Here is an 18,083-nt window from a genome sequence, read left to right as displayed (position 1 = left end):
GCCTCATTTGTGTCATGGCCCTCCAACTGCAAGGAGATGAACAGAGAGGAGGAATGTAAGAAGCAAGTTTGGCTATTCTTTAGTTACTTGGCGCTCAAGCAATTTAAAGGTTTAAAACAGACAGGGCATCAATGCGCACAGTCAATGGTCAGGGATGATGCAGTTTGTCATCTAAAAAAATCTAAAGGGGGAAAACTTCCCTAGCTGAGCTTGAAAGGTGATAATTAAAACTTGGTTCTTTCAGAAACAAGCCATCAGCCAACATTAATCAAACAACTATGAGAAAGACGGCTTTTAAAAGAAGCCATCAAAAATTGACTTGTGATTCTTAATAAGGAATATGAATTAATATCAAAGTATGAATTATTCTCATATCTAAAAAACTTGCTGAAACAAAATTCCTTTTGCAAGCATAAGAAATTAGAGCAGATTTACCTTCAGAGCGATGAGTATCCAGCGGTGTCTGAGTCTCCTTGGAGTAGGACACCACTTCCCGAGGCAAGAAGTCCACCTGGGTGATCTTGGAGATTCCAAGCTTGTGTAAACGGCGGCTAGAACAAACACACACAGTATTTGGGGACTGAAACAAGCTTGCCCAAACCCTATGGGGGTCAACCATCCCAAGATGAGGCTTCTTTTCCCTTGACTCCCTTGATTGTTATCTTAGTTAAGAGGGCAAGAGATTCATGCAAACCAGGGAAGAAAAGTTTGCATTCCAGGTTGCTTTGGAATGTTTGCATCTAGCAAAAAGTTCCATGAACAGAATACTGACCCCTGCAACAACTCAGCCTTTAAAAAAAATCATACTTTTTGTTTCTCCAAATTGTTTGTATGGCTTTTTATTACTAGTTTGAAAAAACCACCATACAGTTTTATAGGTGGGATAAGAAACCTGTGACACTCATATGGTGCTGAAGTATAATTCTCAGGATCCCTGGACACAAGGCCACTGGTGAGGGGCACCGAAAGTGGCTTTTAGAGTATCGCAGGTTGCCTATCACTGCTCTAAAACATCAACCACATTGTTTATTATTATGAAGTACAATATATAAATCCTTAAACACTCCTAGATTTCTTTCTGTAGAATGCAAATAGACCAATGCTTGTCTTTTTAAGAGTACAACTAAAAGCACTGTCGTGTTCTTCAACTGCTAGTCAGGGTACCTTGTCATACCATTCTTATAGACTAAACATTCAGAAATAAGCTCCCGATTATCAAATGGAGTTCTTCCAAATTAACATTTTAATTATACTGTCTTTACTCCAAAAATAATATATATTTATGTATGTTAGAGCAGGCAAAGCTTTGGAACATGTCATGAGCATTCTCATTAAATGGCAGGAATAAGCATAGGCAACTGGAGGAGTGGGGCAAGTGATGAAACAAGTATTGGGACACCATGACACAAACTCTGTGACGTATGCAGCTGCACAACATGTTCTGTCACTGCAATTTGTAGCGGATGCCTATGGTTGGGTGGTGGGCAGGTGGGGGTCACAAAATACCTATTTATCAGAATCCAAACTGCTGGGGATTATTCCAGATTGCCCCATTTGCCTATCATGAGCCGTCTTCTCCCCCCCCCCCTTTTTTTTGGTCTTTTTCTGGACAAACAAATACTTCCAAAGCTCTGAGTTGCAGCTATATGCTTTGTTTTGTTTTTTCTACAAATGCTTATGTGGCTGAAGTAATATCCAAAGGTTTTCTTTTGAATAATGCTAGGGGCTGATGACCTGCTCCACAACATGCCAGCCTCTTTAAGTTAAAAACGATCAGGGCAGAAGTATTTATATTAAGGTTCTTACATTGAAGAACTAAAGAAACCAATATATGAATTACTTTCATATGCATTGGCTGTAACTTTTAAAATTACCATACAAATAACATTGTATAAGGAGAAAAGAGAAAAACATTGATGTACTATATTAATAGAATGTTGCTAGCAATGAACACAAAAGCATAGTAGGGAAAGTATTTGGCATGCTGATTACATCAGAGAAATGCATGTTGTTAGACTATATCCACATGCATGTCATAGTTTCCACAAACATGCTGCTTCAACATTCCATCTCCAGTGAAATGAAAAGAAGTCTACAATCCCCAAAGTAGACAACACAACTCCCACATCTGAATAAATTTGGGCTGGCTCAGAAGTGACCCTTTCGGAGGGCGTTACCAAAATGTTCTAAGCAAAATATGGCCCCTCTCAAATTTTCAAAACTGAACAAACGATGTGGAAAGTTGCGTAGAGTTAAATAAAATTATTAACAACAACAACAACAACAATAGTAAAGAGAATGATACAGAAAAAAAGCCTATTCAGGAAGCCAGTTCATGCAATGAAGTCATACTATAACACAAAACAACAAGAGTGGACATATACCCAAGTTCAGAGTCAGACTGAAGCTGGAGCACTGAAGGGTCTGTGTCCCACTGCAGGGTCCTAGCCAGGTTTAATCAGCCGCACAGCACAAAGGAATGGGTGGGCGGGAAAGAACACACAGAATTAACTGAAAGGATGAAGGAAAAGAAGTCACTTCATCACTTGCCATATGTTGTACAAGCACAGAATGCAACTCCAAAAATACCATAGAAAACCACATGGAGGATCACACAATGTTCCTTATCAGACAAGAGCAGGTAATTCAAAAGACTCTACATAAAACTAACAAATGTTACAGCAGCAAGTATTAAAGGCTTCCAATATGTGATGTCTGCTCAGCTAAGCTTAATTACAAATAATGAACATGACAGAATGAGCTTCAGATGTTTAATTAGTGACCACAATTCATTAATGACTGCAACAGAAAATAAACTTGGTCAGATTCCCCACTCTGTTTTTAGCTTTACAAACAACATAAAAGTCATTGCAACTGAGTGAGCACTACAAATGCAAAGTGCACTTCATGCACTTTGATTATTCCAGAAAGAGCATTCTGCAAGCAAAAACCAGTTGCTGCATGCTGAGTGGCTATACCACAAACACAAAAGACTCCCCATGGGATGGTCAAACAAATCTCAGAATGCAACCTTTGGTACAGTACTGTATGCATGGGACATTTTGCACATCCTGATTAATGCATAATCAGCCCCGTCAGCCATGAGTTAAGAACACTGAACATATACTATGGAGAGAGGTGGAAGCACAAGGGTGAGTGTGTTTCTTCCTCCTGGAATTCTATTTTCCAAGATCAAAAGGCAAACTGATCCCTACCCTAGGTACTTTGTTTGTATCTTTGGTTTCAAGTATATCCAGGCCACCACTGATGTACCAGAGGAGGTTTCTAGACAACCACAATTCATGCTGTTTATTACTTGTGGAATCAAATGTATATAATATGATCAGGTCTAACACTGTATAGTAAATACTGTAGATCCTTGATTACTCACACAGTTTAAAAAATGTAATGGGTACTTCACTTTTAAGAACATTCATGATTTTACTTCATGTCATCAATTGCCCAAGAGCTCATTTCTTTAAAAAAATACACCAACTTAGTAAGGTGTCTTTATGAGGATTCCAAACTATAGCATGGCTGCAATTTGGCACATTTAGGACTTTTTCAAGCATGTAAAGTGAGAACATACCAAAGCATTCTGAAAACTGCTTCATTGTGCCATATTTAGAAAGAAAACACAGCCTATAGTATGAGTATACAGAAACTGGCTTTACTGAGGTTATACCAATGTTTCACTTATGCTCCATGAAGTGACTGGCACCACTGTCCTTAAACATGCAGTAAGTACCATTTAAACAGATGTCAATCATGGTTCCTCAACATGGAGCAGTTATTTATTCATTGTGTTTAGGATAACAATGCTGACACACTGACACTCCAGTATCACTGTCAAAACCAGTCACTATTCAGATATGAGCAGGATCAGCCCAAGACATTGGGTTTCCAGAAACAAAGGACAAGATCCCCAACACCATTTCATTTGCAAAGCTAACTGGTAGGGACAATTTTATCTTACTTAAATGCTAACAATAGACCAGCATCCTCCACTGTGGCAAACTAGGTTATGAGATGCCAGACAGGTCATGCAATAGCTCTGTCCTTCAGCATTGACAAGCACTCTCTGTATCTCTACATCTTGCCATCTCCCTCTGACGAATGCTAAGGCCAGCTCTATGAAGCAGATCTAGGACCAACTGCATCTTCAGATACTGAATATCAGATGAATCAGCATATTATCAAATGCAAACAGTTGCTCAATTCATTATAAAACCTGTAGATATGATACCCTGTTTCAATGTGATACTTATCAATAAAATGTGGAGAATAATTCTATGAACAGCTCATTCTGGAAATCTGTGATGACTATGGAAGAAAGAATGGATATAATTTGAATAACGTGGATGTGATAACGATATGTTGAGTTGGGCTCTTAATGGGATGTTTGAGACCTTTTGTAAGAAAAACCTGTAGATAAATTCAGAACTTTTTTTTACACTGTAACTTCCAGATGGATCTCAAACAAGGATTTTTGTGATAGCAAATTACAGAGATTTTTTTCAGAATCAAGGAATCAAATAGCTGTGTGTCATTTTAAACTCTATTTCATAAAGTATTTGACTAATTTTCCCCAAAGAATATCCATTAAGATTGATGAAAGCTACCCATTATAATGATCAAGATTCAAAGGGTAATTATGCAATTTAAAATTAGGAAGTCTTGATTATTCTGGCTGTTTCAGTAGTCTTTTCTTTTGGATTCAGGTAGCACAAGTGAACTGGCATTGGAACTTGATTCTCTATGGAAGGAAAGTGAAACATTTTGGGGCCAAAGGTTACATTAGGCCTATACATAGTGGGTTGGGGTCACATTTTATTTATTTTTATCAAACTGTATATTGCTTTAATTACTAAAGTAAATCTAAGGCTTACATTTTAGGATTAAGACACTATAGAATAATAAAATAGAGAACAACTGTGATACATAGCTGTGCAGTGGGGACAATAACCAACACAAAACAATCAGGAATAAGCTCCCAAGGAGTGGATCGCTGCACTCTACCCCAGGGCTCAGTGCGGATGCAGTTCCACAGGGTAGGTGCTGTACAGCTACAAAGAAAGCATATCGCTTCCATCCCATAAGATGGCCATGCTTTACAGCCTGGACAAAAACCTTATGTGGCCAGGACAAAAAATAAAATTTAATTTAATTTAAATTTTAATACAATTACCATAATTATGTTCCATGTATTTAAAAAAAAGAATTCTTTATCTGTTTCTCAAAACTGCAACCTTTAGAAGACTTCAAGGGACACATCCACATACAGTTCCTAAGCAATAACTGGGGCACCTCTACTTTGTAGTGGTTACCTGGAAGATTATCCCTACTCATTTTGGCATTTCCATCCCCAAAGGGGTTGCTCAGAAACTCTTCTCTGGCTCCTGTCATAAATGCGGTATGATGACTTAGAGGAAGAACATTTTTAGCAGCAGCTCTTCCAGTGTGGAATTTTCTCCTCAAAGATGCTTAAATGGTACTTTCCTTGTTGTATGAGAGTTTTTTCAGGCCTTTTAATAACATTTCACTCTGAGCAGATCCACGCTTACATTTTGTTAGATTATTATTGTTCAAAACCTCCCTGGCCTTGAAGACTGGAATATAATTTGAAGCTGAACATTGTGGAAGCAGAACACCTTCTGCAGCACCTAAACATAGCTTTGATAAATACACACCCCCAGATGTGGACTTAGTATTGCTGTCCATAATTGTGTACTGAAACATGCTGTACTAATTAATATATGTTTTCAAAACTCCAACCTATTTCCGGTGTAGTTTTCTAGTCTTCTCTGTCCACTACTCCAGATATTATCCCTTCTGAGCAATCATATTTTTCAGGCTAGTTATGATTTCTTGACCCTAAGGCAGACAACTTTTGTTATCTTAAGATCACACTTTTTATTTGTCACAAGGTCACAGCAGCTAATGGATGACTTGAGGAGGCAGTGCTGAAATTTCTATCCCTGGTTTAGTGTAAAAAAAAGTTTCTAAAGCTTATCAGAGATTAACGCACCTATTTAACTGCTGATTTCAGGGAAAAAAACATGAAAACTTGCCACCACTTTTCAGTCATGCTGTTTCAGGGTGCTCCAGTTATTGTGGGGGAAGGGGACTTGGGAATTTCTTCATATTGTCCATCCCTGCTCTACCCAGTAATTGAAATGGTTTTCAGGTACAGTGACCATACATACTTTATTATAAAGGACAGTCCTTTATTTCAGAAAGCTGTCCTTTAGATTTATTTATTTTTTACAAACTCACTTTTGTCCTTTATTTTGGTCATTTAACTTTTACCATACAAATGGTACCACTTAATGTACAGTCTTTCAAAGTCATGTGAAAAATATGGAAATTGAATTGTCTTTTTAAAATAAATCAATACATATTGTTTGATTTTAGATATTTTTATCAGAATATGCATTTTTGTAAAGTTTTTCTTGGTTTTGCTCTTGAATTTTATTTTGTAAACCAAAGCTATAAACATAAACAATTTAAAATGTTTATCCTTATGAACCTCTCTTTTTCAGGTTTGTCCTTTATTTTTTCCAAGAAAATATGATCACCATATTTTCAGGTCTTTTTACAGGTAGCCCAATAGGCAGAGCATCACCCACTTCACCTGATGAGTGGTTTCTCATACAGTAGTCCTATATATTTGAACAGTTTCTTTAAACTGTTTTAAATTTTGAGGACAGATGTTAATAAAAAGCACAAAAAAGAAATACTCTGTGATTAAGAACATAAAAGATATAAGAGGGTTTTTTAAAAATAATATAAGATACATTCTGGAACCAAAAATTCATCTGGATTCTCATGATGATCCATCAAGTGCTTTCCAGGAGACCTAGAAGCATGATATGCTCACTACAAATATGGAACATTATTCTTTATTAATCTTCTTTTCAAGACACCTTCTAGCAATCATCACTAGCACAAACAAGTTATTTATTGTTGCATGACTTCTTTTTTAAAGGAATTATCCTAAATCTACTGCCAGTCAATAATATTGGATAATACCAATAAAAACATATTTATATGATTCTCAGTGAAATAAATAGATGCTGCAGAAGAGACCCATTCATTTTGATTGAACTTGCATTAAAGAAATTCCAAGCACCTTGGACCCTGGATGCTTTGAGAATCAGTAGCACCTCTGCAGCATATCAAGACTGTAAATCTTCACAAATTTTCACTGAATATAGAAGGGTTATTCTGTACAAATGTAATAAATTATTATCATTAGGTAAAGAATATGCTACAGATAATCACACTGAAAAAATCCACAACAAGCAAAGACATATCACAGACTCTGACACATCAAAATGAAACAATCAGTATTAAGTCCATTAAAAGAGGAGGAGGAAAATAAAAATAAGGCTTTGAGGAAAGGCTCCTCAAAATTATTGAAGGGCAACGCAGCCTTTTGTAAGCTAGCAAAAGTCTCCTCCCAAGATTCTTTGTCTTACTATAAACAGATTATTAAAAGGTAACTCTTCAACATTAAATAAACCATTTAGTAAAATTTTGCTTAGGATTTTCAACAAGATTCTACACTTCCACTGAGAAGAAAAGGAAAACTACAGTGGGCAGAAACTCCCATACTCTGGCCTTTTATATCATTTGAGTAAAGAAAGGCAAAATATACGCCAATTCCTAAATGCCTCCTGCCAAACACTTTTTACGCCTAACCCATTATATTACAAAAGCTACATGCAAAACTGAAACAAAGTGGAAGTAACTTCTCTAATGTGCCAAGGTCATTAACGAAGAGTATGAGTTTCTGAATCTGCACCAGCACCCAACATTGTGAGTCTCAAGGGGCCACTTATACTAGCACATCCAGGATTACTTAGGACAGAGACAGAAAAATACACATAGCGTGCTTGAGGCACTCATTACTCCTTTGTACCATCCTCTTTAAATGCGACAAGTTCCCCAAGTGACAAACAATATTCCACTAGGGAAGATACCATTACAGTGTGATTAGAGAAAGAGCTTGACAACACAATCTTCAGCAGGAAAAAACGACTGAGGTTACTGAATGAACAGGATCTTCTTGAAGACTTGCCAGGGGCTTAAACCTCAGATTTTCCCTTGAAAAGACTGATTTACAGCATTTAGCCTATTTCTGGGTGCCTGAGAAATATGTTAACTGCTATTTCCATGAATATACCTTGGTTTTCCATCTGCTAACACTCGAAGTGGGTTGCACAGAACATCAGCACCACACTTACAACCAAAGTGAACAGCAGAATCAAAACTTCAAGACTGATTCAGACAAGAATACCAGATGGGAAATGACAAGGAAATGTGAAAAAGAAAATGTTAAGTGAACTGAAAGAAGCAAAGAGGATGCTAAATCTGTCTAGGAAGAGCATCCAGAGTTAGACACTATGTCTGAGAGAGTTCTGTTTCCTGCCATTGCCAGATTTTGATGATCTCAGAAAGTAAGAAAAGTCATGCAGAAGCAAACAGGTCTTCAGAGTCCCTAATTATAAACAATTAAGGGAACTGTAGGCAACTTTAGTAATTTTGGATGAGACCTCACATATATTCTACTACATGGCCAAACGTTAGGGAATGTCTTTGATTTAGGAGTTTAAAAATCATAACCTACACTTTGAATCACATCCAGAAACATATAGTTAACCTGGACAGAAGCATGATGTTATGCATAGAGAACACAGCCCACATAAAACAACAGATGAGATATGTGTGACTTAATTTCCTTATGACTTAGTTATTTAGCTCAAAATTAGGTAACCTACGATCTTCCAGCTATTAACTCCCTAGCCAGTAAAATCCATGGTGAGGGAAGCTTGGAACTGGCATCCACCAAATTTGAAGAACCATAGCTTGCCAGCCTCTAATATAGCTCCATGTTGTCTATCATCACTGGGCAGCAGGTTCCAGAATTTTAGACAAAAGACTGTTCCAGCTTTACACAGAAATACTAGAGATGTGTATGTCAGATCTTTTGTGTGTGATGTAGGTCCAGCCGCATCTGTAGTGATACTACATACAGTCAATGGGGCTAGAAAGGACCCACATACACCCACATTTATAAATAGAAATAGCTGTGTTACATAATTGTTGTGAAGATGCTAAGGATGCTTCCATAACCTTGGAGATGAGCAAACTAGCTAATTTTAATTATGAGAGTTTTCTCAATTCTTCCATCTTTGAAATTGCCTCCTTTTATTTTGGAAGTCTGGGAGTAAATTATAGCTGTTCAGTGGTATGGGAAAGGGCATTTCACGCCCATGCACAAGTGTTGCAAAACACTTGCTTATTATCATTACGTTTGCAATCTTAAGTCTAAATAACGTGAAAAGGGTTCCCAATAAAAACCCAGGTCATGTTAACTATTCTTTGGAAACTCAGAAGTTGGTTTCCCACATAATCCTCAGGCACAATCATGCTTCTCTGAATTTGGCTTAGCGTGTTGTTGTATCTAGCCACTGAAATAATAAACCATTATTAATGACTGAGCATAGAATCATGGGGTTGAAAGGGACCTAGAAGGTCTTCTACCCCCTGCCCAAGGCAGGAGTCCTCATACCATCTCGGACAAATGGTTCTCCAATCTTTTCTTGAAAACCTCCAGCGATGGAGCACCTACAACTCCAGGAGGCAAGCTGTTCCACTGCTTAATAGTTCTCACTGTCAGGAAATTCCTCCTTATTTCCAGGTTGGATCTCCCTCTGACAAGCTTCCACCCATTATCACCATTCCACCCATCACCATTCCACCCATTCATGTTATATGAACTTAAGGCTTATTTAGTAAGATGTTGTTAAGCAACCATAGATTAGTGTGATATATGAATCTAGTTTTCAGGTTGGTGATCCATGGGTCCTCTCTGGAAATCAACAGCTCTTTCACCATTTATTATTTCAACAGCACTTTTGGTATTTTTGCCCAATACAATGTTGTTTATTATATCAGCTCACACCCTAAATAAAATCTAACTTGACTAGGAAACAAAATACAATTGGACAAGTGTGGTACTGTTCAACATCTCCCTTCTATAAACTGCTGCACTGCAGATCTGTTGGACTTCAACTGCCAGAACTTCTCACTGATGATTTTAGAAGCAAAAGACCAGAATTTTAGGAGACAGCAAGATGTAGAAAGCTATTTGATACTGTAGGGCCCCGTATGTATAGAACATTATTAAGAATTAGGCTGAGCTTGTACAGGTAATGAATGAATTATATGTACATAATTTCTAAAGCTATATTAATTAGTCAAGAAATATTAATATGCAATAACATTCCAATAGTCATCACATTTGCCTTTAAGGAGTGACCAGAAATAGCAGTCTTGGCACTAAGTGTCACTCTAAGAGTAGGGTTTAACTAAAGAACCACTGGAGATGGTTCTTGAGATGATGACTCTGAAGTACTGTCACTAAAGTATGGTAAAGAAGACATGATAAGATGGCAAAATGATTAATGAAATAATTTCAGGGTTCGGATACAAGGCATAAAATACCTTCATTTCCTGAAAATTTTACCAGGCATAATAAACCTTAATCCCTACGAAGGAAAAAAATCATGAATGCATACCCAGAAAGAGATTAGCAACTAAAATGAAGGAATTCTGTTGTACCATTCAAATTAAAAGGACAGTGTCATATATTTTCATGCTCATGCATGCAAATTACTTTTAAAAAAAACCTTCCTTATAGGTAGCAAGTTAACAAGTTAGGGAGAAAAATGTAAAACAGAACACTTCAAGATTATACAAATTTGCAAAACTCTATTTTGCAAAAAAATATTTGTTAGCTGCTAACTAAACGTCTATCCCTTTGAGGTTCTGGCTTCCAGGACCTTGCTGCAAAATCCATGTGGCTTTTGTTATTCCATGTAGCATTTTCATGTATATTTCTCTATGGGTATACAACAGAAAGAGTGAATTATACCACTGATTTCCTTGGGGCTAGTAGATGTTTCCACCTCTAAAAGAAAAGCAGCCTAATTAAGGATTTCATGACTCGATTAATAAGTATGGTAGAGCCATTAACTACAATAGCTTTGTGACAGCAACATATTACATTAATTAATACTAGATAGAGCTGAAATTTTGGTTGCCAAGGTACCCTAGATATCACCTTAGGGAGCAGGAAAACCCCTCCTCTCTGAACTATAGCATAAAAAACTTACTAATGAGAAGATCAGCATAGAGAATGGAGTTTTACCCTTCCTTGAGGAATGACGACGTTAATGATGCCACAAACTCCACATGCAAAATGACTTATTAACACTGAGGTCTCTGACTTTTGTAAACAGCAGGCATCCAAAACTAATCTCTCTTTTCCTAGGTCAAGGATATAGAGAAGTACAGCCCAATCTTATTTAGCCAAGTATCCATTGGGGATTACTCTTAACTGCTGTAAATTTATATTGCACAGTTCTAATCTGATATCCAGTATGCTCTTACTTGGGAATAAATATGGGTGCACATTGTTTTACAGTGGCTGAAGATTGTGGGTTACACAAATTTAACACTATATTATGTGGGGGAGGGTGTTAATCTCTCAGATTTCTAATACCTATAATTATGATTTCAGAAGGACCATAGACATTCTATGAGTTTTTCCTGGAGACAAATCAAAATAGTAATTAACTATTACTGATTCAATGACACTTGTCTAACTAATTGTTTTGATTACTAGACGTATCTTTTTGCATTTATTTTTATAGTTGCCCTGCCTCAAGAAGTACTTTTATTTATCCTGAATCCTACTATTCAGATTCATTGGATAACCCTCAGTTATAATTTTACAGAAGTGCAACTTTTCCTTAGAGTCTAGATACCATTAATTTGTTGGTGTTGTTCCTAATTTATATTAAAAAGGGATGGGCAAGCAATTTTTAAGTCTTCTGTAACAACACTTATCAAAAAGGAAAATTCTGCCACCAGTTTTAATGATAGTACTACCTTAGGGAGCATGATCAAAATTACAGAGATACTGATTATGAAAAAAATCTAAACAGTGAGCTCCAGTAGGAGAAATGGAAATCTTGACTGCCATTTGTCTGCTGTTTACTCAGAATTAGAAAGTAGTTTACTTTAAATTTCATACCTTTGAATTTCATTATCTGAGTCTGCAAAGTGAAATTAGGGCAATCCTGCCTGCATGCCTGACTCTTTGGGGAAGAAAGTTCTAATGGTGTACCAAAACCAAAAGAAAAAATGCATGTCAAGTATATATCGATTATGTCAAGCGTAGGAAAAACAAACGATCACCTTCCATTAGTGGACTACAACAGAGATAAATTGTATCTAGGTTGCCCAAAAGAAAGCATCATGAGCACACCAGCCTCATGATATACATTTCCAACCCTACACAAGACCAAGCAAACAGACAAAACCCTAAGCTGGCCATACCTATAAAATCATCAAGGGTCCTGTTGCATCCAACTGGCCAGGTGAGACCTTGGGTTTCAAACAGATCACAGTGAATAAGAGGCTTAGGGAATCCAAAGTTAGATGGAAAATCTGCAGGTCTCTTTCCCTGTAATGCAAATCCATTTACAACCAGGTCCTCCTTACAGGTAATCTCATTAACAGCCTTGGTATTCCTACACTGTCTGAAATCATCATTATCTCTATATTCCTGTCGTCGCCCCCTCATCACATGGCTAGCACTCTGGCATTTAGCATGGAGACCAGGCAGTCTCTCCAACCTGCCTGCAATCCTGCCAATTTATCTGAGGTGGGCTTCACTTGTCTAACCACAAAGGGGATAATGGCATGTTAGCTTCTCTTACCACTTCTGATTTATCAAATAGCTCAATGGCATCCTAAGGCAGAAGTGGAAAAAATTGTTTTGAACAGCACACTGAAGAAACAGCCTACGGGAGTCAGTGGCAAAATGCTCTATTTCAGGAGGTGGAAGGTTAATGGCAATGTTATTTATACCTTAAGGAAACCATAACCCTCAAAATGCTCAGGAGGTGCTCAGGCCCGAAGGACATCCTGTTAAACAACACATGGGTAGGAGGTGTGGGCAGTGATGTCATAATGTCATTGGAGTTTGCACAGGGAATTTTTCAGTCCAGTTCTGAGAATTATTCAGAAGCAAAATGGGCTTAAGGCATTCATTTTGCATCTTAAAAATCCCACAGCAACAAAATTTCTCTATTTCAGGTGAGAGGTTAATGGCAACAATCGTACCAATTTTATATCTTAAGATAAATCATAACCCACAAAACTATGCCAGAAATCTTGAGATGCTCAAGACATGCCCTGTTAGGCTCATAGGACTTCCTAATACACAATATGTGGACTGTGGTTGCCCACCCCATCACAGAGAGGCAACTAGATGATGCCATCCGCTACAAAGGGGGTGAACAAGATATAAATTCAGAGTCATTCTCCAGTTATGCAATCCAGGACAAGTGCTCAAAAGTATCACCAAAAGAGTATTTCCTTGAAGACAAAATAGCAGAAATCAACTTTTTATACAAGCTTTTTAAGAACATTTGATCACCTGCAATCTTGTTACATTACAGCCCCTACTTTGATTGGACAGCCCTTTACCAGAGGACATCCCTAAAAAGCTTTGTTTTTTGATAACTCTTTAAGCAGAAGACTATCCTCTGAATGGGTATAAAATGAGTTCTGCCAGATTTGAGTGGCCTTCTCAGCAGCATGAGATATAGCATCAACCTCTGGGCTCCTCTGGGAAGAAGAGCAGTATGAAAATAAAATTCATCATCACCATCAAACTAAAATGCATCTTTCCCTGAACCAAAAATCTCCCCCAAAATTTATCTGAAAAGAAGATCATTAGTTAAAGTTATGCATAAAGAATAATACTGTAGCTATGTTTCAAAAAGGTCTTATGTTGTGGAAATTTATTGCAAGAAATGTCATGTCAAAGGATGAAAGCAGGGTAATTTTTATTTAAAAAAATAAATAATTACAAAGCAACGTAATTAACTGCTATATAAATTAGAAGATCCATACAAAAGACCTGTGTGTTAAGAAACAGAGTGAATGAATATTGCAAACTTTTCTTCCATTTTTTTCCTGAATCTGTTTAAAACTCACTGAACAAGAATAGTGTTCTACTAAAACACAGAAGCATTCACACATCATGCTAAGCCATAATGTGGTTTGTTTGATTTCGGCTTAGTATATTGTGTGAATCCATGCAACTGTGGCTTCAACAATCATGATTAAACCAACAGGAGTATTTTTGTTGGTCTCCATGCCCCAAGTTCACTATCAGCCTTTCAAAACAGAGAACAACTTCAAACACAGGAAACTCCTCTGACAATGCTTCTAATACAGGATTCTATCTCTGCAACATAGGTATCCAGTGTGGGGAGGGGAGGCAAAGGGGGGAATGAGTGATGAAATGTTTGCTATGACATAACGACATAAAAATGCAACTTACAGACCTGCATCATGATGTTAACAACGGTGAGTCATCATTCTGACATAATTTCATTTTGCTGCAGATGCCTGTGTTCTAAAACAGAGTGTCCAGCCACCCAAGAATGATGACAGAAATACATTTCCATAAAAATATCCCCAAGAGGAGTAGATAGCACATATAGTGAGCATTTCATCTTACCTCCCTACAGGTCCCAAGTCTCCCGAATCTTGACTTCCAGCTTCACTGGGCGTGCTCACTGATTTCGGAGAGGGAGACATAGGGGTTGGGACTAAATAATGAAAATAACAGGTATCCCATGTTAAAACATGCAATGATTGCACTGATGCAGAGCACTGTCAAGACAAATTGTAAGCAAAGATCCAAATAATAAAATGGTTGCATGATTGGAAGAATTTTACATGATGAAAAAAGGAGGAAAAAAGAAAGAAATCAGTGAATTCTAAATGTTTTTGCTAATTAAATTTGAGTGAAGTTTAAACTGGCCTGTGAACTATGATAATATCAGCACCCATTTTTTTATATTAAAAAAACTTCTAACAGTAAAGATTGATTCCAAGATTTTGGAATAGACAATTCAAAATATTGTTAAGCAAAGAACTAAGAAAACTTACAGTTTTCTAAGAAAACAATAACAAATATTAGACAAGAAATAAAAGATATGCTGGACATTTATTTGAACACTTGCAAAACAGAAGGGTTTACTGGATCTTTGGGGTTACTAACATTCATTAATGTTTTCCTCCATAGCCTTCTGCTCTGTTTGGTTGTTTATGGTAAATAATTCCAACAGATGCAAATTCATAGTGAGTTTTTTCTTTCTTTTTTTAGCCTCATCCAAACACCTTTGGCATTTTTCTGCCAGGACAATAAAAACATTACTCCTGGTCCTCTACAAAAATCTCAGACTTTCCTGGAAAAAAAGCCAAGGGAATTCCAGAGGGACTACTAGAGCTTTGTGATGTAATAATCCCCAAGCAACTTCTAACTTATGAAGCTAATGGGGAGAATTAGTTTTTTCCCCCCAGAGGTCTGCCCAGCAGGTGTTCTAAAATTGTTTGGCTAAAGCTTGTAATCACCATTTATTAAAGTTCCCCTGCACTGATCATGTATCTAACCAATTACTTTTAAATCTTTTCTAATATTCATGGAACCAAGATAAAAGTAACCAATACATATTTTAGTTTGGCATGTTTCTACAAAGACAGAGGTCCAAGAAAGACAGAGGTCCAGAGTTAATTCTGGACCAGTATAAGGACCACCTGCAGAAGTCCCAATAGGCAGGACTGGGGAAGATGAAAGAGATTCTCTTTTATATAAACTCATTTACCATACAAAGATCTTCATTAATTTCATTAGAAATCTCTGCTGATTTATTCTCTACCTTCTGAATGCAAAGACTTGTGACCTAAGATGATACTCTTTTTTCTACAAAGCCTTCAGATCAAGTATTTTTAAAAATAGGTATACTCTTTTAATTTGACCTTGACAGCTGGTGGGTTTTTGGGCAAGAATACACAAGCAATTTTCTTCCAGGATAGTATGATGTTGTTTTGTTTCTTGTTTCTTGCTTTTTGCTTCCCAATCTAACTTAAGCTCTGGGATTTCCTAGTGATCTCCCATCTGAGAATCAACCAGATTCATACCTACTCTGTTTTTTCAAGATCAGCCAAGGTCAGCTAGGTGCTGCCACCTGCTGTGGATGATCAAACATGAAGAATATAGATCAGTATTTGGACAGAATTATGGACTCAATCTTTTTTAAGAACTTGAATTGGAGCTTCAAAACTAATCTAACTGGAAGGAAGCAACTGACTGGGTCTCCTTGATGTGCAACACTAAAAATAAACCATCTTGCTCACAGGATTGTTTTCTATGATTTAGTTTAATAACCTCCAGTCTGGGAGGGAGAAAACTTTTTTTAGATCAGATATATGAATTAAAGCTAGACTACCACCTTTTTTTAAAATGAAAACTCTCAACCACATCTAATTTGGCAGCGAAGATCAAGACAAAACAGGTCCATTACAACCCACCTTCACACAGCCATAGTCAAAAATAGAACATTTGGCATTGGCTATTTCAGCATCATGTTTAAATGCATATTTCCTTTGATTTAGCAAACTGAATTTTTAACTCATTTTGCTAAACCATTCACATATGTTGGCAGAAATGCCAATCAACCTGTCTGGCCACAGTTTGAGTTCCAAAATCTTACACATATTCTCACCATGAACTGAAGTTCATTTTTCAGAATGAACTGAAAAAAATACAAAAGGCATTGGTTTTTCATGAAAACAGTTTGGCAGGGACAGGTGTGAAGGGACAATGAACATGGGTCATTACACATCAATTCTGCTTCTTAGTTTTAGCCATACTAGTAGGAGGTGGGTTCTAATTTGCAAAAATATCACCAAGGACAGTCATGACTTTAAAGCAGTGTTTCTCAAACTTGGCAACGTTGAGATGTGTGGACTTCAACTCCCAAAATACCCCAGCCAGCATGTATCCTGGGAATTGAAGTTCACACATCTTAAAGTTGCCAAGTTTGAGAAACACTGCTTTAAAGTCTGTGGAAGAATCAAGCTATTTAACAATACTGTCAGAGCCTTATTTTAGATTTTGCCCAGTGATGTCTGTGAGGGGGGAGGAGCAAGGGGACAAAATGATGAAACCCGTGTTGCAGCATCACAACACAAACCCTATTCCTTCCTGTTTGTGCGCTGTGATGTTGCATGCACACAAAAAGGGACACAGCTTGTGGCACAGTGCTGCAGCACTGTTTTCATCATCCTGAAAAACAGTCAAAAGCTGACGAGGGAAAATGTATATACCGAAAAAAAATCCCAAGTGAACTGACTAGTAAAGTCAGTTTTGTTTTATAATTTATGTATCATAAATTTGTTTTATAATTTATGTATTTAAAGAGAAGCCACTAATGTTGTGGTTGCGGCATATGAATGGAAACCATGCTGGCACAGAAAGCTGACATTCAGCAAGGAAAAGAGTGAGAATTGCTATCAACAAGCCATACAGGCAGTGTACATGATGTATACTCCAAATATATCTCATCACAGACACATACAAAACAATAAAGCAAAGCATGCAGTGGCCAGAATAATGCATGAATGTTACAGAAACTGAAAAATATTAATGGATCTATCGGAGTACCTAGAGGAGGTTCTGGGGAAATACCAATGCTTTGCAGTAAAGCTTCGGTCTCCCTTCTCTTGCGGTCTAGATCAGAATCTTCCTGTGCTGGTTCCTTCTTCTGCTGAAAATCTGCCTGAATTGACAGTAATGAAGAATTATTCAGAGAATTCAAATAAACAGAATGATTCGCAGACATATGGCAGCTTCTCTCCCAAGAGAAATAGCAAGTTCAACGATGGGATTTTCAGTGGGACTGCAGAGTAGGGGGGAAAGGTGCTTATCCTAACTGCTACCTCAGTACAACAAGTATTATTTTTAAAGGAACAAGACACATTAAAGGCATCTGTGTACTTAATGCACTGCAAAGAGAACAACCATTTCTGAATTAATCTCTCTTATATCCCCATAAAACATCATATATTCTGTAGATCAGTGTTTCTCAATCTCAGCAACTTTAAGATGTATGGATTTCAAGTCCCAGAATTCCCCACCCAGCATGCTG

General features: G+C 37.2%; 1 protein-coding gene across 9 annotated transcripts in view; it reads right to left on the bottom strand.

Annotated features, from left to right (window-relative positions):
- Positions 1 to 18,083, bottom strand: part of DYNC1I1 (dynein cytoplasmic 1 intermediate chain 1) — a 231,435-nt gene that overhangs the window by 160,544 nt on the left and 52,808 nt on the right. For 8 of the 9 annotated variants that reach the window (XM_088150610.1, XM_088150611.1, XM_088150613.1 and 5 more), the window contains 4 exons: positions 17,600 to 17,714; positions 14,609 to 14,699; positions 2,385 to 2,444; positions 436 to 551 (listed from right to left, as the gene is read on the bottom strand). In XM_088150610.1, the coding sequence (XP_088006736.1) occupies positions 436 to 551; positions 2,385 to 2,444; positions 14,609 to 14,699; positions 17,600 to 17,714 (382 nt within the window). The remainder of the gene's footprint in view (positions 1 to 435; positions 552 to 2,384; positions 2,445 to 14,608; positions 14,700 to 17,599; positions 17,715 to 18,083) is intronic. The other variant, XM_088150615.1, reaches the window with a different exon arrangement.

Source organism: Python bivittatus, unplaced genomic scaffold (genome assembly GCF_059951505.1).
Source record: "Python bivittatus isolate LINGU-HERP-01145 unplaced genomic scaffold, Pbiv_v1 ctg000610_np1212, whole genome shotgun sequence".
Classification (NCBI taxonomy): domain Eukaryota; kingdom Metazoa; phylum Chordata; class Lepidosauria; order Squamata; family Pythonidae; genus Python; species Python bivittatus.
Note: the sequence above shows the minus strand (reverse complement) of the source record. Positions and strands in the feature narration are given on the sequence as shown.